At 36.9% G+C, this 23,281-nt stretch overlaps 1 protein-coding gene across 1 annotated transcript in view; it reads left to right on the top strand.

The window, feature by feature from the left end:
* NELL2 (neural EGFL like 2) overlaps nucleotides 1–23,281 on the top strand; it is a 385,449-nt gene that overhangs the window by 50,419 nt on the left and 311,749 nt on the right. The window contains exon 4 of the mRNA XM_082850800.1: nucleotides 472–622. Within this exon, the coding sequence (XP_082706926.1) occupies nucleotides 472–622 (151 nt within the window). The remainder of the gene's footprint in view (nucleotides 1–471; nucleotides 623–23,281) is intronic.

Genomic DNA, 23,281 nt, shown 5'->3' with positions numbered 1-23,281 from the left:
AAGCCTTCTGGCTACAGATATCAACGTGGAAGGTGGCACATTGATTTAAATCCAGTTTTCTGTCACGAGGTGTCAGAAAAGCTAAATGGCTCTATCATGGTTTTTTAGGTCCTTTTCTCGGAAGGACATCCTTTTGTTCAATGTTGACACTGACGTGGCTGTGGTATCCAGGATTTAGGAAGAGTGTGAGGAGAAAACTTGGGAGCTCAGTTTTTCAAACAGGGCTCTTTGATTCTTCACCTCAAAGACATTTTTGAAAAAAGATCTCTGAAACACAAGCTCAGTCATTCATGTGATTTACTGTCCTGTGTTATGTGTAGCAAAACGTCTTTTTGAACCAATTTACCAGGAGAGTCTGGAGCTCAGTATTTATCAGCAGTTGCTTGATAATGTTTTCTGAAAGACGTTGCCTGTAAAGAATGCTTTATAAAGCCAAGTTCTAGTCTATTTACTGTATGTTTCTTTTTTTAGATACTCCCAGAAGTATAAAAGCATCCACTGCGACAGCTGAACAGTTTTTTCAGAAGCTGAGAAATAAGCATGAATTTACTGTTCTGGTGACCCTAAAACAGACCCATTTAAATTCCGGAGTGATTTTCTCCATTCACCACTTGGATCACAGGTACGTGCGGCTGCTAGAGTTTCCTGTGTTTTCATTATAGATGGTGAAATTAACACATTAAAGAGAAGTAAACAAAAGCAAGATATTCATGATTGATTTAAAACAGCAAGAATAATTTTGCTACATTATGCAAAATCAGAAACACAAGTAATTGAGATCAGCCTAAAAGCAGAAGGAGCTATTGCTTTTGATGTTGCTAAGAGCGAAGGGAAGTCACCATTCCTAAAACCCATTTATTAATTACTAACTTCCTCATGAGTTATCTTCCTCAATGTTAAAGTCAAACATACTTCCTCTTAATTGGTGAACAGTTAGCCCGCAAAAATACCATATTCTGTTTCTTTAGGATATTGCCTGGGTTTAGAGTTTAATAGTCTTATAATTTTAATCACAGACAGATAAATTCTTTTTCAGCGCACTTCTTAGACTGTGGCAGTTACAGCTGTATTTTTGGATGTGTGTTGAATCAAAATACTGTCTAGTATTTCTTAGCTCCTCGCACGCATAGAAGCATGATTAGGAGAGCTGGTGGGAGTAGTGAGGAAGAGGGGAGAGGGAGAAGAAGAAATTCATTCATAACACTTAGCATATACATAAATTGCTACTAAATAACATCAAACAGCTTAAAGTGATTCCTTCCTGAAAGAATAACCACAGTTCTGACAATGAAAGTTCTTTTGTGTTCATATTTTGAATGCCCACTTTGTGACTATCTGGGGACGTTGGGCAAGTCCTCTCTGTGGCTCAATTTCCTCATCTGTAATAGGAGGATAGAAATAGTACCTCCTTCATAGGTAGTTGTGAGGATCAAAGAGTTCATATATGTAAAGTGTTTTACATATATAATGGATTTAATAATCCTGTTCAGATGTGGGCAGAAACCTCTTTTCTTGGGGCAGCCTGGGACTTGGCAAATCTTTGCTAAATACTAAAGGGCAAACAGAAGCAAATATATGTGGAGAACAAAATTTGAAAATTGACACAGAGAGCAGGGTTCCTGATCACATTCTACCTGGATTACTCTCAGGTGTTTAAGGCCCCGTCTAATTCTATCGTTAGTCCCAAAGGATTGACATAACTTCCCAGGCCCCTCACTTGGATTTCTCTCCTCCCAGGTTTTGGCCTGTTTTTGAAAGGAGGGTGCCATCCTAACATTCATCAGGTAATTGGCTTGGGCTCCTTAAGACTGAGCAACAGCGCTTCCCTGGTGGCGCAGTGGTTGGGGGTCCGCCTGCCGATGCTGGGGACGCGGGTTCGTGCCCAGGTCCGGGAGGATCCCACATGCCGCGGAGCGGCTGGACCCGTGGGCCATGGCCGCTGAGCCTGCGCCTCCGGAGCCTGTGCTCCGCAACGGGAGAGGCCACAACAGTGAGAGGCCCACCTACCGCAAAAAAAAGACTGAGCAAGAAAGGGAGAGGTCCATGTCCAAGGGTTCACCAGGGCTCTTCGCCTTGGTATGTTCCTGGTCCTCGTCTTCAGGTGATTGACATCAGGGGAGCTCCTCATTTGTAACGCTGCGACCCTGCTCTTCTCCAGTGGGCTTTAGGCAACATGATTCACATACAGCGAAAGATATTGTTCCCTCACAGAGCAGCCTGATTTATTGCTGGTTATTTCTGTTTGCTAAGAAAACTCCCCCTGTATTTTGGGCACGAGATTTTTCTAAGCCCTGTGGCTTCTTACTACCCCATTTGTAGAGACATGGAACTTACCTAACCTTCTTCCAGATGACATCCTTCACGACCATCCCATCCAAATGGTCAATGTTTTGTTGGTCCCTAGAGTTGAATACATTAACTCTACAAATGTTTGACCAGCATGCATTTCTTATAATCTATGCACTTTCCAACTGATACATATCAAAATAGTTTGAAAATTTTTTTTAGCACCTTAGACATAGTAAGGATATGGACCACCGAAATACCCAACTTTTATCAGGTAGGTCTTTGAAGTAAGATTTGCTGTCAGACAGATCCTATCTTACTATTCCTATGAAGTAGATTTGTTAAAGTTGTGTGTAGGGCTTTATATTGACTTATTTCAATTAAAAATAATATTTGTTTTTTTTCAAATTAGCATAGCAACATATTTTCATTGTAGAAAATGTGGACAACTGACAGTGTAATAAAGAAATAGGAAAACTCATACAAATCATATCACCAGAAGAAGACTGATGTTGAAATTCTGTCATATTTTAATCCAGTTTTTTGTCTGTGTCGGTGTGTGTTCTTACTTTTGGATACTGAACTCTTTCCTTTTTTAACTTTGATAAACAACACCGTGATGAACATATTTATACATAAATCTTTGTGCTCAGCTCTCATGCTTTCCGATTATTCTTGTTAAATTGATTATTAATTCTTCATTCTTCCTTTGTATCATCTGCAAATTTGATAACATTTACCTAAACAAATACCATATTTGAGATATAGGATATTTTTCTATGATATTTAAAATCATATCTATTTGGAAGGCACTTTTCATTTGCTTGGGAAGCCAACAATTATTAAAGGCTTACCGTGTGCTAGGCACAGTGCTCAGTGCATTCCATGGGTTAGTTCCTTTGACGTCAATATTAGATAGTGGTTCAGAGTGCAGATCTGGAGAAGGACTGCGTGCATTCCAGTCATAGCTCTGGCTATGTGACCTTGGGTACTGGCTTTGTGACCTTGGGTAAATCACTTACCTCTTCTGAACCTCAGGTTCCTCATCTGTAAATCCGTATAAAGTGCTTGATGATACTAGAGGAAAAAATTCACTAAAGTCCCATCATATTGCAAGGTCATTGTTCTCATTACCATTTTACAGACAAGAAAAACAAGTTTTAGAGAGGTTAAGTTGTTAAAGGCTCCCAAGAGTAAATGCGGGTAGTGTTTAAACTCAGGTAGTATGATTATAGAGCTGGTCTCCTGCACCTCTGTGCTGTGCCTTCTCTCAGTGTTTGAAGTTGTTAGACTAGCTTCTCTTCTGCCAGTTTTTTCACAGTATCACTTATCTAGATGGTGACAGAGTCGGCACCCAAACCCACTTCTTCTGATTTTTTTTATTCCAGTTTTATTGAGATATATCAATTGACACGCAGCACTGTATAAGTTTAAGGTGTACAGCATAATAATTTGACTTACATACATCATGAAGTGGTTATCACAGTAAGTTTAGTGAACACCCATCATCACATATAGATACAACATCAAAGAAATAGAAAAATAATTTTCCTTCTTCTGAGAACTCTTAGGACTTACTCTTTTAACAACTTTCATGTATAACACACAGCAGAGTTAATTATATTTGCCAGGTTGTACATTGCATCCCTAGTACTTATTTATCTTATAACTGGAAGTTTGTACCTTTTGAGTGCCTTCATCTAATGCCGTCTTCCTCCATCACCCGCCTCTGGGAACCACACATCTGATTTTTTTTCTGTGAGTTTGTTTGTTTGTTTTTGAAGCATAATTGACCTACAACACTATTAGTTCCTGTTATGCAGCGTATTTCTATATATTTCAAAATGATCACCACAATAAGTTAAGATGGCACCATACATACACACATATGTAGTTATTGACTATCTTCCCCACACTGTACATTTCATACCTGTGACTCGTTTATTTTGTAACTGGAAGTTTGTACCTCTGAGTCTCCCTCACTTATTTCTCTCCTCGCCCCAAACCCTCTCTCCTGTGACCATCACCTGTTTGTCTCTGTATCTGTAACTCTCTTTCTGTTTTGTTATGTTTGTTCATTTGTTTTGGTTTTTAGGTTCCACATATGAGTGAAATCATACAGTATTTGTCTTTTTCTGTCTGACTTATTTTACACTCAGCATAACTCTGATTCCCGAGTCCGGTATTTTTACGCATCCACTGTGATATCTCCTAACCTCCCATCACCCTCGCAGACCTTGTGCTTTGGTTTGTATTGTTTTTTTTCCTGTTGTTGTTGCTGAAGATATCTTTCTTTCCTTAGTCTTATTCTCAGCCATCTCTTTAGTGTCATCATTTCCTGAACACTTATTTATTCTCTGCTTATTTTCACAAAAAATTAAGGAGGTTTATAGAGATATCTACAGGACAATAAGACAAAAATAAAATGAAATATGCAAACCAAGGCAAAGAAGCAATAGACAACCACTTAGATGATAAGGGAATGCAACTATTCTTGGTTCTGAGACCAGAGACTTATTTCTCCTATGACCTTTTATGGTAAAATATAGTGAGTGCCTTTAGAGGAACAAGTTCAGAGGACCTCGTGTCAGCTGGTGACATCAAGCCACAGCGCGCTTCAGAAAAAGCAAATCTATAACGATGCCAGTAACGTGCATCTAGGTGTAAAGGTGTTTGAAGTTGTACTGTCTTCGAGGCCCTTGGTAGTGTGCACAAAAGTTCTCTGCAACCAAGTTTTACTGCTCAGAATGCCAATAGCACCTCCTATGTGAAATCCTGATAAAATACCATGTCTTCTAGGCAATATTCTATACCAGTTGCTTTTCCCAGTGTCTTGAGAATAATACTGAATTCAAGTTAGACTTCTCTGATAAATACCCAAATTGCAGCTATTCTTTGTTGACAGTTAAATGAAAGTTGTGTTGAACCTCAGCAGCGATTGAGTTGTAGGAAATACTGACATTTTATTATGAAAATTGAGGAACCAAATAAGGCCATGCCTGAACAGAAGGTACCCACATCCTCCTGTGGTGGCTGAAGTAGGCAGTTCCCAAGGGCAGGGCCAGGCTTTTTCTGGGTAAGTAGTGTGGATTCTACTCTCGCGTAATGATGGATGGATCCTCTAGAATGTGGAAATTTTAACTATGCTACAAATTTCAAACATTACATATAAGATTAATGCTGATAGTGAATTTTACAAATTAGGAAAATCACAAACAGGGAAGCAAAAATCATCTGTAATTTTATCCCCCTGGGGATAGTGTCTACTTTCAGTTATAAATGTCTATTTAAAATGTATAGATATACTATTTTTTAAAAAATTAAATCACACTGTACATATTTTATAACTTTTTATAATTTAGCAAAATTTTTTGAGGATTTTCCTATGCCAGTAAATATTCATTTATAATCTGTTCATTAATGACCAAAGAGTATTCCATTACTGGGTGCAAATTAAATCAGGGAAATCAGATTCTCACAAAATTTTAATTTTGTCATTAAAAATGCCAAACTATCCAAAAAATGTCAAATTTTGATCAGTAGAACTATCTGACGTATCCATTAAGATGACTAGCTTGCAAAATATGGTCCTGGATAAGTGAATACATTTATGTGTTTCAAAGGACTGTTAGCTGTAAACCAGTTAAATGTTGAAAATTCTCATCAAAAGAAACAGGTGATCTGTCATCCTTTAACTGGCAGTGATTAGATGTGGATCCAGCCTTCCGTCAGGTCTGTCTTAGTTCACAGAAGAGCTCTTCCTCATGAGGAAAGAAGCTCATTTCCTAGTTGCTTTTGGGAGTGGGTGGGGTGAGGTTGTGGTGCTCCACTGACCACAGGTTCTTGCCTGCTTGGTAGAAGGCAAGAAGTTGAGTTATTCATAACCCCGTGAGTTAGGCTTTGTGAGTTTGACCATAGAGTGCCTGCTGCAGAGCAAACACTAAATAAACATTAATGTTATTACTAGATGATGTGAAGCGGCTTCCCTGCTTCTCGTGTCAGTCCCTGACTTCACTCTTATCTCCCTGCGGGTTGATGGCAGTGAGCTATCCTGAGATATCTGGCTATTGCGCATCTTGCTCTGACTCCAAATGAAGTAGGGAGAGGTCAGTGAGAAATAGAGGCTGCGGGGAATGTCAGCTCCGGCACTGGCAGAGATGGAGAAAAGTGGTATCATTCAGTAGGAGTATAAATGCCAGGCACAGTGGCCAGTCTGCTCATCACCTCTGTGTAGATCCCTTTCTTTCTGCTCATCCAAGTCCTGTTCACACTTCAGAACTTTACTCACAGCTCTGTGAAGCTTTTATTGACCTTCCCAGTTTACATGAATTTCTTTCTCCAGGTTTTTAAATCTGGGCCACTCCTTGTGGCATTCTAACATATAACATCTTGTTGTTTCAATGTTTCACATACATACATATGTATTCATTGCATATGAGACGGTAAAAAGTATCATTTGCTGCCTTTGATCACAATTTATATTTTAAAAATCTAAATCTATTTGGTAACAAATATTTACTGAAGATTTTAAAAATTTAAATTGTAATTGTAATTGAAAAAAATTGGTAATACATCCCATGGTTCAAAATTTAAAAGGCACAATAAGATATAGAGAAAAAGTCTACCTTCATCCCTCCCCGGCCACCTGATTTCTGTCCCTGGGGGCAACCACTATTATCATTAAAGACATTTTGAAAGTAAGAAAAGTTAAAAGAAGAAAATGTTTCTCAGCCAGTCAGTGGTGTGCTGGAGCAGGCTTATACTGGCTGATAAGAATTGAAACTTTGTGAGCTGGCTGACATCACTGTTGTAGCTTGAAGTAGACTATGGAAATAAGCAAGTGCTACAGAGTAGAGCTCTTTTTAAAAAATGTGTTTTTGTTGATAAATATTCTGTTTTTAATGAGTCTACATTTTTCATATTTCTTTTCTTCTATCTTCCCTAAACAAACGGATAAATGAACCAATATCTTAGAATTATTTCTGTAGAAAACAGAGAGCCTAATGTTAAACATTTATCAGCACCATGCCTGCAGTGGTTGTAGACAGCCACCATAAGACTCCAGGATGTAGCTTTCTAATCCTTTTCCCAGGAGTACTTGTGTGTTTGCCTGAAATTTTATGTAGCTGACAACAATTTTTGATTAGATTTTTTCTTTTGCTGTAAAGGATTATGCATTAAGCTTGCACACTCCATTTTACCTGCCATGCTGTCATACAAAGTTAGATGCTAAATAAATATTTGGTGGATGAAAAAATGAGTGGAAGATCGAGCGAAAGATCATCATGAGAACACCAGGAATCACAAATGACATCACAAAGTTTTCTCCAGGCTAGGGTAAAGGATCTGGAGAATGTTCACATTTGCTCTATTGATGCAGGGTGCCTTATCTATCCTGAAATGCCATTAGCTCTAGGCGTGAGGATTTCACTAACTGGCAGACGCTGCTTCCAAATGACTGCAAGTCAAGTTCTTAGAGAATAACGACACCTGTAATGAGCTGTGTAGCAACATCTCAGCCACTGTGTGAAAGCTGGAAACCTAATCACACAACTTTGTTGGTTTGGACATATGAGACTAATGGACGCGCTCTGGGTCTTGGGGTGTCTGAAGTGAGCTAAGAGCAAGATGGAAGTGGGAAAGGCAGACATCACAGTATCTTGGGACTGGAAGTGTGCTTAAGTCACACCTTGGTACTGAAACACAGCTTCAAACAAAGTGACATCATTATGAAGCTACTGGGAACCTTATAAGCAGTGCCCTGGTGTGCCATGAACAGTCTCATTTGGCCTCCAAACCTGAGATGCTGGTTTCCAGTGATGTTTTTCAAGTAGGGGCTGCTGTTAAAAATTGGACCACAAACTTCATGTGAGCACAGTTTAAAAAGATTGTTGGCTCTTCTGGCATTTCTGTGTATGTTTAGCCAACATCAGTATTACCTAAAAACAACAGACAATAATATATGGTACTTTATGTATGAAAGAATTAAGACACTTAGGCAGATCAAAGGAGTTTTCTCATCATTACAGTTTTCTGGCTATTGTGTTTTGAAAGGAAAAAAAAAGACTAGAGAAGTAATTCTAAGATATTATTCACTTATCTATTTGTACAAGAAATATAGAGGAGAAATACGAAAACAGTAAAGGCTAATTGAAAAGTGAAAGTATATTTGTAAGTAAAAATGAATGAGAAAATTTCCCCGAATTCCAAAAGGACTCTGTTCTCTTTTTCCATGTTTTGCAAAACTGCATTTTCTTCATGATAAATAAAATCCTTTTGCTGTCCCTTGATGTAGCTTTGGTACAGTCCCCTAGATTACATTCTGTGGTTTAAAATTTCCTTTATGAGAAATTTATGGTCTACTCTATAGAATAGAAAATTTGGCATGATTTTGGGCAACTTGGGGGAAGTAAGAAAAAAATTCATCTGTGCTTGATGCTACCTAACTTTCTTCTTTGGATGTTGAAGAATTTGTGACAATGAAGGAGAGATTATCTCAGCACAATATTTGACTCTGCAATGAATACTGATACACAGGCATTAATGCAAATACTGTTGATTAGTTTACTATTGATCTTTTAATTGGAGATCTGGAAAGGGGACGATGATACATCTGTATTTAACTTTCCATCTTAATCTGCCCCACTGTATTCAATGGTTGATCATTTTGTCCTGCCTAACAAAGAAAAGAAATGGACATCTTGAACTTAGATCTAGGTATACTTATCTTGTGTAATATCTAATAGGTGAAACTGGTGGTCCCAATGCCAGTTACCCAAAAGCCCATTCTTTTCTCACATATTTGTAATGTCAAATGTAGTACCAAATCTCTGTCAATGCAGAGGTCTGTTTCTGGGCCTTGTATTCTGCTCTACTGATTCCTTGTGGCTCCTGCAGGAAGACCACACTACTCTGATTACTATAGTTTTATAAGACTTGCTAACTCATAGTTCAGGTCTCTGTTCTTCCTGTTCAGATTTTTTGCTATGCTTGAAACTTTATTCTTTGGTATAAACTTTAGAATCAGTTTGATAAGTTTTATGAAAAAAATGCCATTGGGATTTATATTGGAATTGTGTCACATTTATAGATTAATGTGTTAACATTTTTCTGATATTCATTTTTTAAAATCCAGGGATATGACTTATCTCTCCATTTTCTTTCATTTCTTCTTTATAATTATCTCTATAAAGGGCATACACATATTTTGTTAGATTTTTTCCTAGGAACCTTACAGGCTATTCTGTTACTCAAGTGGGATCTTTATTTTTCCATTATATTTTCTAATTTGTAAAAGACTTAAGTTACTATATTACCAGAAAAATGGATTCTGATTTGTATCAAAAGTAACATCTGCTATAGTATTTAATTTGCTTTCTCTTTTGTCTCTGGAGGAAAGTTGGAGTTTTTGGATGTAACTCAAGTATAATAAGAAAATTTTCAAGGTGTCATCAAAGTTCATTTAATTCTCTTTTCTTAATCTGCCATACATTGATATGCACTGACATTTCAATGATCTTTTCCAAGCTGAATGTTGAGGGATTTGTTGTAATATATTTTAATTCTTTGGCATTAAGACTCTTCTCCTTTTAGTCTTACGATGTCGTTGTGAAACTTCCCAAATGCTGTTTAGGCCTTTGGTCAATCACTTAAAATCATTTTTCAGAAGACTCATTTAACAGATTAAAATGACCTTCCTGCAGTTTATTAGGAAGTGACAGGAAATAGAATTGAGCTTATTTGTAACTTGTTTTGTTATCTCCTGTAGTGTGGTGAAGCATGTGCCTTTTAAAAAAGTCCATGCAAAATATTGTTTGGGGGCTTCCCTGGTGACGCAGTGGTTGAGAGTCCGCCTGCCGATGCGGGGGACACGGGTTCGTGCGCCGGTCCGGGAAGATCCCACATGCCGCGGAGGGGCTGGGCCCGTGAGCCATGGCCGCTGAGCCTGCGCGTCCGGAGCCTGTGCTCCGCAACGGGAGAGGCCACGACGGTGAGAGAGCTGCGCACCGCAAAAAAAAAAAAAAATTGTTTTGGTGTCCTTATTGACATGGAGTTTACGTTATCTCCATTACTTAAGAAATCTTATTTCCCCAGCTGTTGTATACACTTGCATTCCATTGATCTTGGCAAGCTGTCCTATTTTCGAAACCATATATTGATGTATTTCATAATAGTTGAATGAAAGTCATTCAAATTTTGCCTCTTCTTTTCAGTGATTTTACCCATTGAGCATTTAAAGAAGGAGGTGATTGGCATGCTGTCATCTTTCCTTTGTATTTTAACCTTTGGTTATTTAAAACTCTAGGTGGTGTAAAAGTTATGTTTGATTATTATTGAGGATGTGAGTGCACTAGAGAATACACGAATCAGTGAATATTTCAACTTAAATCCTAAACTTAGCCAATAAAAATACCCTGATCAGCACTGAAAAGAAAGTAAGATACGTGTTTTGAGGAAACAATTTACTTTGCAGATGACTTGAACTATACACTTTGAAGCACTGAGCACTATATTTAAAATACTTTTTGCTAACATGATATCTGAGAAATGACTGTCATTTCTAAAGTTTACTGTTCTTTGAATATTAGTGAATCTGTACATTTTCATATATTTATTAGTAAGTTGTTGGTATCTCTGATTAGATGAATAGTTTCTAAATATCCTTTGCCATTTTTACACCAGAGTCTTGTCATTTTTCTTGTTTATTTGTAAAATTCTTTATATGTTAAGAATGTCAACTCACTGACAGTTATATTTGCAGGAGAGTTCCCAGGTTAGTGATTGCTTTTAATTTAAAAATGTTTTTGGAAATCATTTCAAACCTACAGAAAAGTTACAAAGACAGTACAAAGAACTCCTGCCTCTTCTCTCACCAGATTCCTAATTGGTAATCTTTTTAGCTCATTTGCTCCATCACCCTCTATCTCAGTCCAGTACGCCTTTTACTGACAATATACTCCATCACCCTTAAATACTCTAGTATATATTTTATTAAAACAAGGACACTCTCTGTATAACCAACATACACAATGCAATCAAGAAATCAGCATTGACAGCACAATACCATCCAATCTCAGACCCCATTTAAATTTCACCAACTATCTAAACAATGTCTCTTTTTCCTTCTTGGGCCATAATTCCATTCTAGAACACATGTTGCATTTGGTTGTCATATCTTATAATTTCCTTCAATCTGGAGCAGTTCCATTCCCTGTTTTGGGTATCCTTTAGAGTCTCAGAAGTATAGGCATTTCATTCCATATTATCACCGTCAACCTGGGTCCATCTGATGTTTCCTCATCACACTCAGGCTACGTATTCTTGTTAGGAATACCACAGAAATGATGCTGACCACATCTGGAGGTACACTGTGTCAGTCTGTTCTACTGCTGTGATATTAACCTTGATCACCTGGTCAAGTTAGTGATCTGCCAGGTTCTGCACTATGTTTTCCCTTTGATTTTGATCAGTATTTTATGGGGAGATAATTCAATTTCATTCCAATATCCTGTTCCTCATCAGACCTTCACCCACCTGCCTTAACATCCATTGACTGTTCCCACCTGTATAAGATACGATTGCTTCTCAGTGACACGAATAAAATGATAAAATGGAAAATTGAACTCATTCTAACACAAATTCATTTTTTATACTGTCAAAAACTTAAGGAATATATGTCATGTAAAAATATATTCCTAAAAAATGGTAATTCAGACTTTTGTATCTCATTTTTAAATTTTTAAATTTTTATTTTTTGCCGTACGTGGGCCTCTCACTGTTGTGGCCTCTTCTGTTGTGGAGCATAGGCTCCGGACACGCAGGCCCAGCGGCCATGGCTCACGGGCCCAGCCGCTCCGCGGCATGTAGGATCCTCCCGGACCGGGATACGAACCCACGTCCCCTGCATCAGCAGGCAGACTCTCAACCACTGCACCACCAGGGAAGCCCTTGTATCTCATTTTAAGTGCATATCCCCTTTCACTATGCAAGGTATCTTTAAATTAACTACTGTATTTTTCTTTACTGAAAAGTATTCATTTATACTGAATGAAATTCAGAGAAAATAATGTTATTTCCATAAAGTTGATTTGCCCAACTTTTCTACCTTTTTCTTGATAGCTTTATATACAGTATTGCATTCATTGAACTAAACTCAAAGACCTTTGTGAAAACAAGATCAGAGTGTATATAAGATGTATTTCCAGGCAAATTTTGCTGGAAATACATTTAGCCTTCTATGATGTCTAGTTATTGGATTTTCAGTTTTTGACATTTCTAATTGCATGTTTTCTACATTTAAAAAATAATTCTGATTGTTATTCATCAGCCAGTAACTGAAATAAATATATGACAAAATCTTTCTATCTTTTAGTTTGTCAGAATTCAGGATCTGTTGCAGGTGTTTTGTTCAATCACATTAAGAAAAGTTGTGCTTATTTTTAATCTCTCCATTTCTAGCTAGATATGAGAATGTAGAGTAATAAGACAGCATAAAAATGTCTGGCCATGTAAAATAAAGATCTGGCAGAAATATAAAAATTTTGGACACGAAAAAGGAAGGCCTACATTTATAGCAAATCATCATCCTGGGGAGTGTCAATTCAGGAAAATGATGAAATGGGAACTCTTTGAGGACCTGGACTTTTGTCTCTTTTTCCCAGTATTCTCTGTACCTGGTATAGTGCCTGCTGTAAAGATGACTGGTGGATGTTTGAGGAATGACTGAATGAGAAGTGCAGAGAATCTGCTGATATCCAGTGTATGGTAGTTGGCTGATTTCTTAGGTTCATTGAAATGTTGTCTCTGCATTATAAGGATTAACACTTTATTAAGTTCTTACTCTGTGTCATGTAGTCTTCTAAACACCTTACATGGATTAATCTCATTAAATGTGCATCACAATCTTGGAGGTAGATACCATTCTTATCCTTATTTTCCAGATAAGAAAATGGGGCCTTGAAAGGTTAAGTCTCAAGTCCAAGGTTACAGTAAGTGGCAGAATCAACATTTGAACCAGGCTGTCTGACACCAGAGCCCATTCTCCTGTAACCACCATCCTGACAACTTCTCTCTCTACCTGTTTTAGAGCAGCACTATGGCCTTTCTGCCTCCTCAAAACCCAAGAACTCTATTGACAGGGTTAATACTCTTGCTTTCTATTGCTTTTGAAGACAACAATCATATATTTTTCTTCTATTAAGCTTTTTTGTTATAGTAAACATTTTTATCCGGAAGTTTTCTTTCTTGCAATTTATTTCTTTATTTCAATAGCATCATCATGGCTTGTTGAAGTTGATAACAGTATAAATAAAGCTGTCGTGGTCTGCATGATTGGGAAAATATTTTGTCTTTTCATTTTTTAAAATTGACTCTCCATAAAAAGTTTGTGCTAAAACTTAAAACTAAGATTCCTACATTTTGGGCATTTCCCTACTATAATTTGGGGCCCAGTTGGATCTATTTTCTTTAGTTAGGGGGGTCCAGTAGCCATTTCGATTGGGAACGCTTGAAGTAATAGGCTCACTAAGAGCAAAATGTCACCTCAGTGGAAGACCCATGAATCCTGTTGCCTTCTTCCTTGGCTTTTATCTATTCTGAACAATAGAGGAGACATGATGACCCATGAAGCATGTCAGAAAACAGATGCTGCAGTGTTGACAGCTTACTCTCCCCTGTGACTAATTCCTTTCTTTCAAATACAGCCTCCCTAGAACTTCTAGTTGCCTTTCATGCATCAATGCTTTTCCTTTATTGTCTGCCCGTAGTTTCAGAATGTGTTACGTGTAAAGCTGCCAGAAATTCCTGCACAGACCAACCTCTATTGACCTAAGGAAGTCCTATCGATTTTTTAAACGACCTTAGGAAAGCAAAATGTTAAGAGGAAGATTTGAAACCAGATAAAATACTTCCTGGAATCAAAGGGCATCGAGGGTCTTTGGGAGTCACTTAGTCACTCCAGATGGATGTATTCCTAAAAGCATCATGAATCATTGTTTTAGGTGAAGGTGATGATGAAAAGTTACCATCTTGAGAACATAATTTTCTTCCAGAAATATTGTTTGCTGTTTATACTTTGAGATAGCACGATTGCATGCACACTTTAATACACTTGTAAAGCCACTTATGTATCTGGAAATTGAAGACACCATTGCTGTATTCTCTTGGAATTACACACACACAAGTTCCAGTTCATCCAAAACTACAGTAATGTTTAAATTATGTATATAAATGTATATGGATTTTAAGAGGTCACCAAGTTCTTTCCTTCAGGCAGAGTTGACTTAAATCATTCTAACAGGTAAAACTACATCCAGAAAAGATGTTTTGTTTTGTGAATTTTTTTCACAAAAGAGATTGACTTAAGTAACCAAATTCAGAAATTAAAAAGTGATGTATTATGGATTTTTTAATGTAAAATTAAGTACATAGTGTCTTATATACTAAAAGATCAAGTAATTAATGATTCCTCAATGAATATGTTATTCCCTCCCAGACTGTGCTCTACTTTTCTATGTATGTATATTTTTAGATCCTTTCATATCAAAGTGGATGTTATGAGAATTTGATGTATAAAATATCATTTCTGTAGTTTTTGAACCCTACTTGACCATTAACACACATCACAGATGGTTTCACAGATCCAGGGATAATTTACTCCACTTCCTTTCTTCAGAAATAGAATTACATATACTCAGTGGAAAAAAGAAATTCATGTTTTATATAGGTCTTTTAAAATAACTTTTCAGGGAGGGAGATGCAAGAGGGAGGAGATATGGGGATATATGTATATGTATAGCTGATTCACTTTGTTATAAAGCAGAAACTAACACACCATTGTAAAGCAATTATACTCCAATAAAGGTGTTAAAAAAAAGAGATAACTATAAAATAACTTTTCAATAGGAGTTTCATCTTTAAATGCAAATGAAGTGATACCTCAGTTAATAAATCCCTTGGAACCATATGTATTTTATTACCTAACTATATTAAATATACCCTTGTGCGTGCACATGCGTGTGCACACACACACAAATACTCGCACCTCAGAGTCTTTCAAAACAGAACAGCTAGTGCTTATTTTTAATGACCAAATCTTTAAATTTTCCTCTCTAATATGTTAATCTGAGTTTTACAGAAAAAAGTATGACCATTTCTGAAATTAGAACGATGCTATATATCATAAAGGGATAGTGAGCTGGAAAAATTTTAGAAAAAAGGAAAGAATGCACTGACCCTTTCTCAACCTACCACTCTTCAGTGTAAGCCCTCTTGGGGAATTAGTGAAGGGTTATACTTCTAACTTCCTTTCAAATATCATCAGCATCTCTACATTGGAGTAAGGACTAGAGGCAGAATAGCTTTGGTGATGCCATCAGGAGTGAGATGGGATGAATCCAGTCTCCAAATAGATTCCTTGAGTTTTCAGCAATTGGGGATCTTATTTTACATGGCCTGTACTCGTAGGTGATAAATATAAGTTGGGAATCATTGCAGAAATCTTCTTTTTCCTTATATGAATGTTTAATTGATGCTCCCCAGTTCTTTGAAAGAACGATTATTTTCTTTTAGAATTGCAGTCACCTTTGCTATAATCAGCTGAACCTGATCTGTATGGGCCTGTTTTTAAACTATCTGTATGGTTCCATTAATCTATATTTCTATTCATGTGCCAACATTGCATAGTTTTAGCTACTGTTGTTTCATAATAATTTTAGATATAGTAGTGTAAACCTTCCAGATTTTGTTGTTCTTCTTCAAGATTATCTTGGGTATACTTGTCTTTTTCACATTTCCTTGTAATTTTAGAATCAGCTTGATTTTTGGTTGGGATCTATTAAATCTGTAAGTAAATTTGACCAATGATTTATGTATTTGCATTAGAGATTTAAAAATTTTTCTCAGTAACATTTTTATATAACATTTTATTTCATTTGTTTTGTAAGGTTATCACACATTTTCTGTTAAATTCTGGGATATGTGATGTTTTGATGTTAATTTAATTGGCACATTTAAAATTTTGTTTTATATTTGTTAGCAATACAAGTGAGTTTTGTACGTTGATCTTCCAGTGACCTTTGTTACATTAATTTATAATTTATTATTACTCATTTATGCATTAATTTATCTGCTATTCATTATAATATTGACTATGAATAACAGGGGTATTTCTTTCTTTTCAATTCTCATACCTTTAATACATTTTTCTATCTTATTACATTGGCTATTCAATATGGAATAAATATGGAATAAAAATGTGCTGGCTGATATTTTTATCTTCCCAATCTCATGGGGAAAGCTTTGATATTCCATTATTAAGTATGATGTTTTTCATAGTTATTATTGTTATTTTTGTTTATTTGTAATTCTTCACCTTATATAAAGCAACTTCAGTTTTATTCCTCAGAATTGAGAAAAAGAATGGATGTTAAATTTTCTTGAATGCATTTTCTACAACTGCTAAATATTTAATTTTTCTCCTTTATTTATTTATTTATTTTTTTTTGGGGGGGGGTTTTTATTCAAACAGAAAGTTGCAAAAATTATAATCATCCTCATCAGTTCACTCAGTTCCATGTAATTATTTTTTTTCATCTTGATCTTTGTTAGCACTTTTATGAATTCATCAGTTTTCCATTAGAGTTCTGAAAATGCTTATTCATTCAGTTCAGCAGTATAGTCAGTTACCAGAAACCTGTACCTGTCAGAGTCTTTCCCATGAACTCCTTGAAGATGAAATGCTTTTATAGGAACATTTTTGCAAAAGCATCAGAGTACACCCAGAACTGTCTGTAAATGACAAAAGACTTAAAAATGGCCACGGTTTAAGATTTGATGAAAGTCCATAATAATGCAATTGACAAGGAAATTTAGTTATTTCTGAGATATACATTTTAAAGTATTAGCTAGAATTATGACTTATAACATTATACCAGAACATATAAGATTTTTAGAAATTTCATGTAATGTCTGAAACATTTATATTAACATATTTCCATACAAATAACCCAAAGAAAGTATAGTATTAGTTGTTTTTGTTTGTTTGTTTGTTTTTTATACTGCAGGTTCTTATTAGTCATCAGTTTTATACACATCAGTGTATACATGTCAATCGCAATAGCCCAATTCAGCAAATCACCATCCCCACCCCACTGCAGTTTCCCCCCCTTGGTGTCCATACGTTTGTTCTCTACATCTATGTCTCAACTTCTGCCCTGTAAACCGGTTCATCTGTACCGTTTTTCTAGGTTCCACATACATGTGTTAATATACGATATTTGTTTTTCTCTTTCTGACTTACTTCACTCTGTATGACAGTCTCTAGATCCATCCACGTCTCAACAAATAACCCAATTTCATTCCTTTTTATGGCTGAGTAATATTCCATTGTATATATGTACCACATCTTCTTTATCCATTCGTCTGTCGATGGGCATTTAGGTTGCTTCCATGACCTGGCTATTGTAAATAGTGCTGCAGTGAACATTGAGGTGCATGTGTCTTTTTGACTTATGGTTTTCTCTGGGTATATGCCCAACAGTGGGATTGCTGGATCATATGGTAATTCTATTTTTAGTTTTTTAAGGAACTTCCATACTGTTCTCCATCGTGGCTGTATCAATTTACATTCCCACCAACAGTGCAGGAAGGTTACCTTTTCTCCACACCCTCTCCAGCATTTGTTGTTTGTAGATTTTCTGATGATGCCCATTCTAACTGGTGTGAGGTGATACCTAACTGTAGTTTTGATTTGCATTTCTCTAATAATTATTGATGTTGAGCAGCTATTCATGTGCTTCTTGGCCATCTGTATGTCTTCTTTAGAGAAATGTCTATTTAGGTCTTCTGCCCATTTTTGGATTGGGTTGTTTGGTTCTTTAATATTGAGCTGCATGAGCTGTTCATATATTTTGGAGATTAATCCTTTGTCCATTGCTTCGTTTGCAAATATGTTCTCCCATTCTGAGGGTTGTCTTTTCGTCTTGTTTATGGTTTCCTTTGCTGTGCAAAAGCTTTGAAGTTTCATTAGGTCCCATTTGTTTATTTTTGTTTTTATTTCCATTACTCTAGGAGGTGGATCAAAGAAGATCTTGCTGTGATTTATGTCAAAGAGTGTTCTTCCTATGTTTTCCTCTAAGAGTTTTATAGTGTCCAGTCTTACATTTAGGTCTCTAATCCATATTGAGATTATTTTTGTGTATGGTGTTAGGGAGTGTTCTAATTTCATTCTTTTCCATGTAGTTGTCCAGTTTTCCCAGCACCACTTATTGAAGAGACTGTCTTTCCTCCATTGTATATCCTTGCCTCCTTTGTCATAGATTAGTTGACCATATGTGCGTGGGTTTATCTCTGGACTTTCTATCTTGTTCCATTTTTCTATGTTTCTGGATTTGTGCCAGTACCATATTGTCTTGATTAAAGTAGCTTTGTAGTATAGTCTGAAGTCAGGGAGTCTGATTCTTCCAGCTCTGTTTTATTCCCCTAAAGACTGCTTTGGCTATTCACGGTCTTTTGTGTCTCCATACAAATTTTAAGATGATTTGTTCTAGTTCCGTACAAAATGCCATTGGTCATTTGATAGGAATTGCATTGATCTGTAGATTGCTTTGGGTAGTAGAGTCATTTTCACAAAATTGATTCTTCGAATCCAAGAACATGGTATATCTCTCCCTCTCTTTGTATCATCTTTAATTTTTTTCATCAATGTTTTATAGTTTTCTACATACAGGTCTTTTGTCTCCCTAGGTAGGTTTATTCCTAGGTATTTTATTCTTTTTGCTGCAATGGTAAATGGGAGTGTTTCCATAATTTCTCTTTCAGATTTTACATCATTAGTGTATAGGAATGCAAGAGATTTCTGTGCATTAATTTTGTATCCTGCAACTTTACCAAATTCATTTATTAGCTCTAGTAGTTTTCTGGTGGCATTTTTAGGATTCTCTATGTATAGTATCATGTCATCTGCAAACAGTGACAGTTTTACTTCTTCTTTTCCAATTTCTATTGCTTTTATTTCTTTTTCTTCTCTGATTGCCATGGCTAGGACTTCTAAAACTATGTTGAATGATAGTGGTGAGAGTGCACACCCTTTTCTTGTTCCGGTTCTTAGAGGAAATGCTTTCAGTTTTTCACCATTGAGAATGATGTTTGCTGTGGGTTTGTCATACATGGCCTTTATTATGTTGAGTTATGGTCTCTCTATGCCCACTTTCTGGAGACTTTTTGTCATAAATGGGTGTTGAATTTTGTCAAAAGCTTTTTCTGCATCTATTGAGATGATCATATGGTTTTTATCTTCAATTTGTTAATATGGTGTATCATATTGATTGATTTGCATATATTGAAGAATCCTTGCATCCTTGGGATAAATCCCACTTGATCATGGTGTATGATCCTTTTAATGTGTTGTTGGATTCTGTTTGCTAGTATTTTGTTGAAGATTTTTGCATGTATATTCATAAGTGATATTGGTCTGTAATTTTTTTTTTTTTGTAGTATCTTTGTCTGGTTTTGGTATCAGGGTGATGGTGGTCTCATAGAATGAGATTGGGCGTGTTCCTTCCTCTGCAATTTTTTGGAAGAGTTTGAGAATTATGGGTGTTAGCTCTTCTCTAAATGTTTAGTAGAATTCACCTGAAGCCATCTGATCCTGCACTTTTGTTTGTTGGAAGATTGTTAATCACAGTTTCAATTTCATTACTTGTGATTGGTCTGTTCATATTTTCTGTTTATTCCTGGTTCAGTCTTGGAAGGTTACACCTTTCTAAGAATTTGTCCATTCTTCCAGGTTGTCCATTTTATTGGCATAGAGTTGTTTGTAGTAGTCTCTTAGGATGCTTCGTATTTCTGCGGTGTCTTTTGTAACTTCTCCTTTTTCATTTCTAATTTTATTGGTTTGAGTCCTCTTCCTCTTTTTCTTGATGATTCTGGCTAATGGTTTGTCAATTTTGTTTATCTTCTCAAAGAACCACTTCTAATTTTATTGATCGTTCCAATTGTTTTCTTTGTTTCTATTTCATTTATTTCTGCTCTGGTCTTTATGATTTCTTTCCTTCTGCTAACTTTGTGTTTTGTTTGTTCTTCTTTCTCTAGTTCCTTTAGGTGTAAGGTTAGATTGTTTATTTGAGATTTTTCTTGTTTCTTGAGGTAGGCTTTTACAGCTATAAACTTCCTTCTTAGAACTGCTTTTGCTGTATCCCATAGGTTTTGGATGGTTGTGTTTTCATTGTCATTTGTCCCTAGGAATATTTTGATTTCCTCTTTGATTTCTTTAGTGATCTCTTGGTTATTTAGTAACGTATCGTTTAGCCTCCATGTGTTTGTTTTCTTTACCTTCTTTTCCCTGTAATTCATTTCTAATCTCATAGCGTGTGGTCAGAAAAGATGCTTGATATGATTTCAGTTTTCTTAAATTTACTGAGGCTTGATTTGTGACCCAGGATGTGATCTATCCTGGAGAATATTCCGTGCATACCTGAGAAGAAAGTATAATCTGCTGTTTTTGGATGGAATATCCTATAAATATCAATTAAATCTATCTTGTCTATTGTGTCATTTAAAGCTTCAGTTTCCTTATTAATTTTCATTTTGGATGATCTGTCCATTGGTGTAAGTGAGGTGTTAATGTCCCCCACTATGATTGTGTTATTGTCTATTTCCTCTTATAGCCGTTAGCAGGTGCCTTATATATTGAGGTGCTCCTGTGTTGGGTATATATATATTTATAATTGTTATACCTTCTTCTTGGATTGATCCCTTGATCATTATGTAGTGTCCTTCCTTGTCTCTTGTAACATTCTTTATTTTAATGTCTATTTTACCTGATATGAGTATAGCTACTCCAGCTTTTTTTTGATTTCCATTTGCATGGAATATCTTTTTCCATCCCCTCACTTTCATTCTGTATGTGTCCCTAGGTCTGTAGTGGGTCCCTTGTAGATAGCATATATATGGGTTTTGTTTTTGTATCCATTCAGCAAGCCTGTGTCTTTTGGTGGGAGCATTTAATCTATCCACGTTTAAGGTAATTATTGATATGAATGTTCCTGTGACCATTTTCTTAATTGTTTTGGGTTTGATTTTGTAGGTCTTTTGCTTCTCTTGTGTTTCTCACTTAGGGAAGTTCCTTTAGCATTTGTTGCAGAGCTGGTTCGGTGGTGCTGAATTCTCTTAGCTTTTGGTTGTTTGTAAAGCTTTTGATATCTCCATCGAATCTGAATGAGATCCTTTCTGGGTAGAGTAATCTTGGTTGTAGGTTCTTCCCTTTCATCAGTTTAAATATGTCATGCCACTCCCTTCTGCCTTGTAGAGTTTCGATGAGAAATCAGCTGTTAACCTTATGGGAGTTCCCTTGTATGTTATTTGTCATATTTCCCTTGCTGCTTTCAATAATTTTCCTTTGTCCTTAATTTTAGCCAATTTGATTACTATGTGTCTTGGTGTGTTTCTCCTTGGGTTTATCCTCTGTTGGACTCTCTACGCTTCCTGGGCTTGGGTGGCTATTTCCTTTCCCGTGTTAGGGAAGTTTTCGAATATAATCTCTTCAGATATTTTCTCTGGTCCTTTCTCTCTCTCTTCTCCTTCTGGGACCCCTATAATGCGAATGTTGTTGCGTTTATTGTCCTAGAGGTCTCTTAGGCTGTCTTCATTTCTTTCCAGTGGTTTTTCTTTATTCTCTTCTGCAGCAGTGAATTACATCATTCTGTCTTCCAGGTCACTTATCCGTTCTTCTGCCTCAGTTATTCTGCTATTGATTCCTTCTAGTGTATTTTTCATTTCTGTTATTGTATTGTTCATCTCTGTTTGTTTGTTCTTTAATTCTTCTAGGTCTTTGTTAAACATTTCTTGCATCTTCTCGATATTTGCCTCCATTGTTTCTCTGAGGTCCTGGATCATCTTCACTGTCATGATTCTGAATTCTTTTTCTGGAAGGTTGCCTATCTCTACTTCATTTAGTTGTTTTTCTGGGGTTTTATCTTGTTCCTTCATCTGGTACATAGCCCTCTGCCTTTTCATCTTGTCTATCTTTCTTTGAATGTGGTTTTTGTTCCACAGGCTGCAAGATTGTAGTTCTTACTGCTTCTGCTGTCTACCCTCTGGTGGATGAGGCTATGTAAGAGGCTTGATGGGAGTGACTGGTTGTGGGTAGAGCTGACTGTTGCTCTGGTGGGCAGAACTCAGGAAAAGTTTAATCCACTTGACTGCTGATGGGTGGGGCTGGGTTCCCTCCCTGTTGGTTGTTTAGCCTGAGGCAACCCAACACTGGCGCCTACCTGGCCTCTTTGCTGGGGCTAATGGCAGACTTTGGGAGGGCTCACACCAAGGATTATTTCCCAGAACTTCTGCTGACAGTGTCCTTGTCCTCATGGTGAGCCATAGCCACCACCCACCCCTGCAGTAGACCCTCCAACACTAGGAGGTAGGTCTGCTTCAGTCTCCTGTGGGGTCAATGCTTCTTGCCCTGGGTCCCAATGCGCACACTGCTTTGTGTGTGCCCTCCAAGAGTGGAGTCTCTCTTTCCCCCAGTCCTGTCAAAGTCCTGCAGTCAATTCCCACTAGGCTTCAAAGTCTGATTCTCTAGGAATTCCTCCTCCTGTTGCCGGACCTCCAGGTTGGGAAGCATGACGTGGGGCTCAGAACCGTCACTCAAGTGGGTGGACTTCTGTGGTATAAGTGCTCTCCAGTCTGTGAGTCACCCACTCACCAGTTATGGGATTTGATTTTACTGTGATTTCACCCCTCCTCTGTCTCATTTTGGCTTCTCCTTTGTCTTTTGTTGTGGGGGATCTGTTTTGGTGAGTTCCAGTGTCTTCCTTTCGATGATTGTCCAGCAGCTAGTTGTGATTCTGGTGTTCTCGCAAGAGGGAGTGAGAGCATGTCCTTCTACTCTGCCATGTTGGTTCCTCCTCCCTTTATTTTGTTAACATGTAGTGAATTACCTTTTTTTTTTTTTTTGTGATACGCAGGCCTCTCACTGTTGCGGAGCACAGGCTCCGGA

Source organism: Leucopleurus acutus, assembly GCF_964270905.1.
Source record: "Leucopleurus acutus genome assembly, chromosome: 11".
Taxonomy (NCBI): domain Eukaryota; kingdom Metazoa; phylum Chordata; class Mammalia; order Artiodactyla; family Delphinidae; genus Leucopleurus; species Leucopleurus acutus.
The sequence above is the reverse complement of the archived record's forward strand: the minus strand, read 5'-3'. Positions and strand labels throughout refer to the sequence as shown.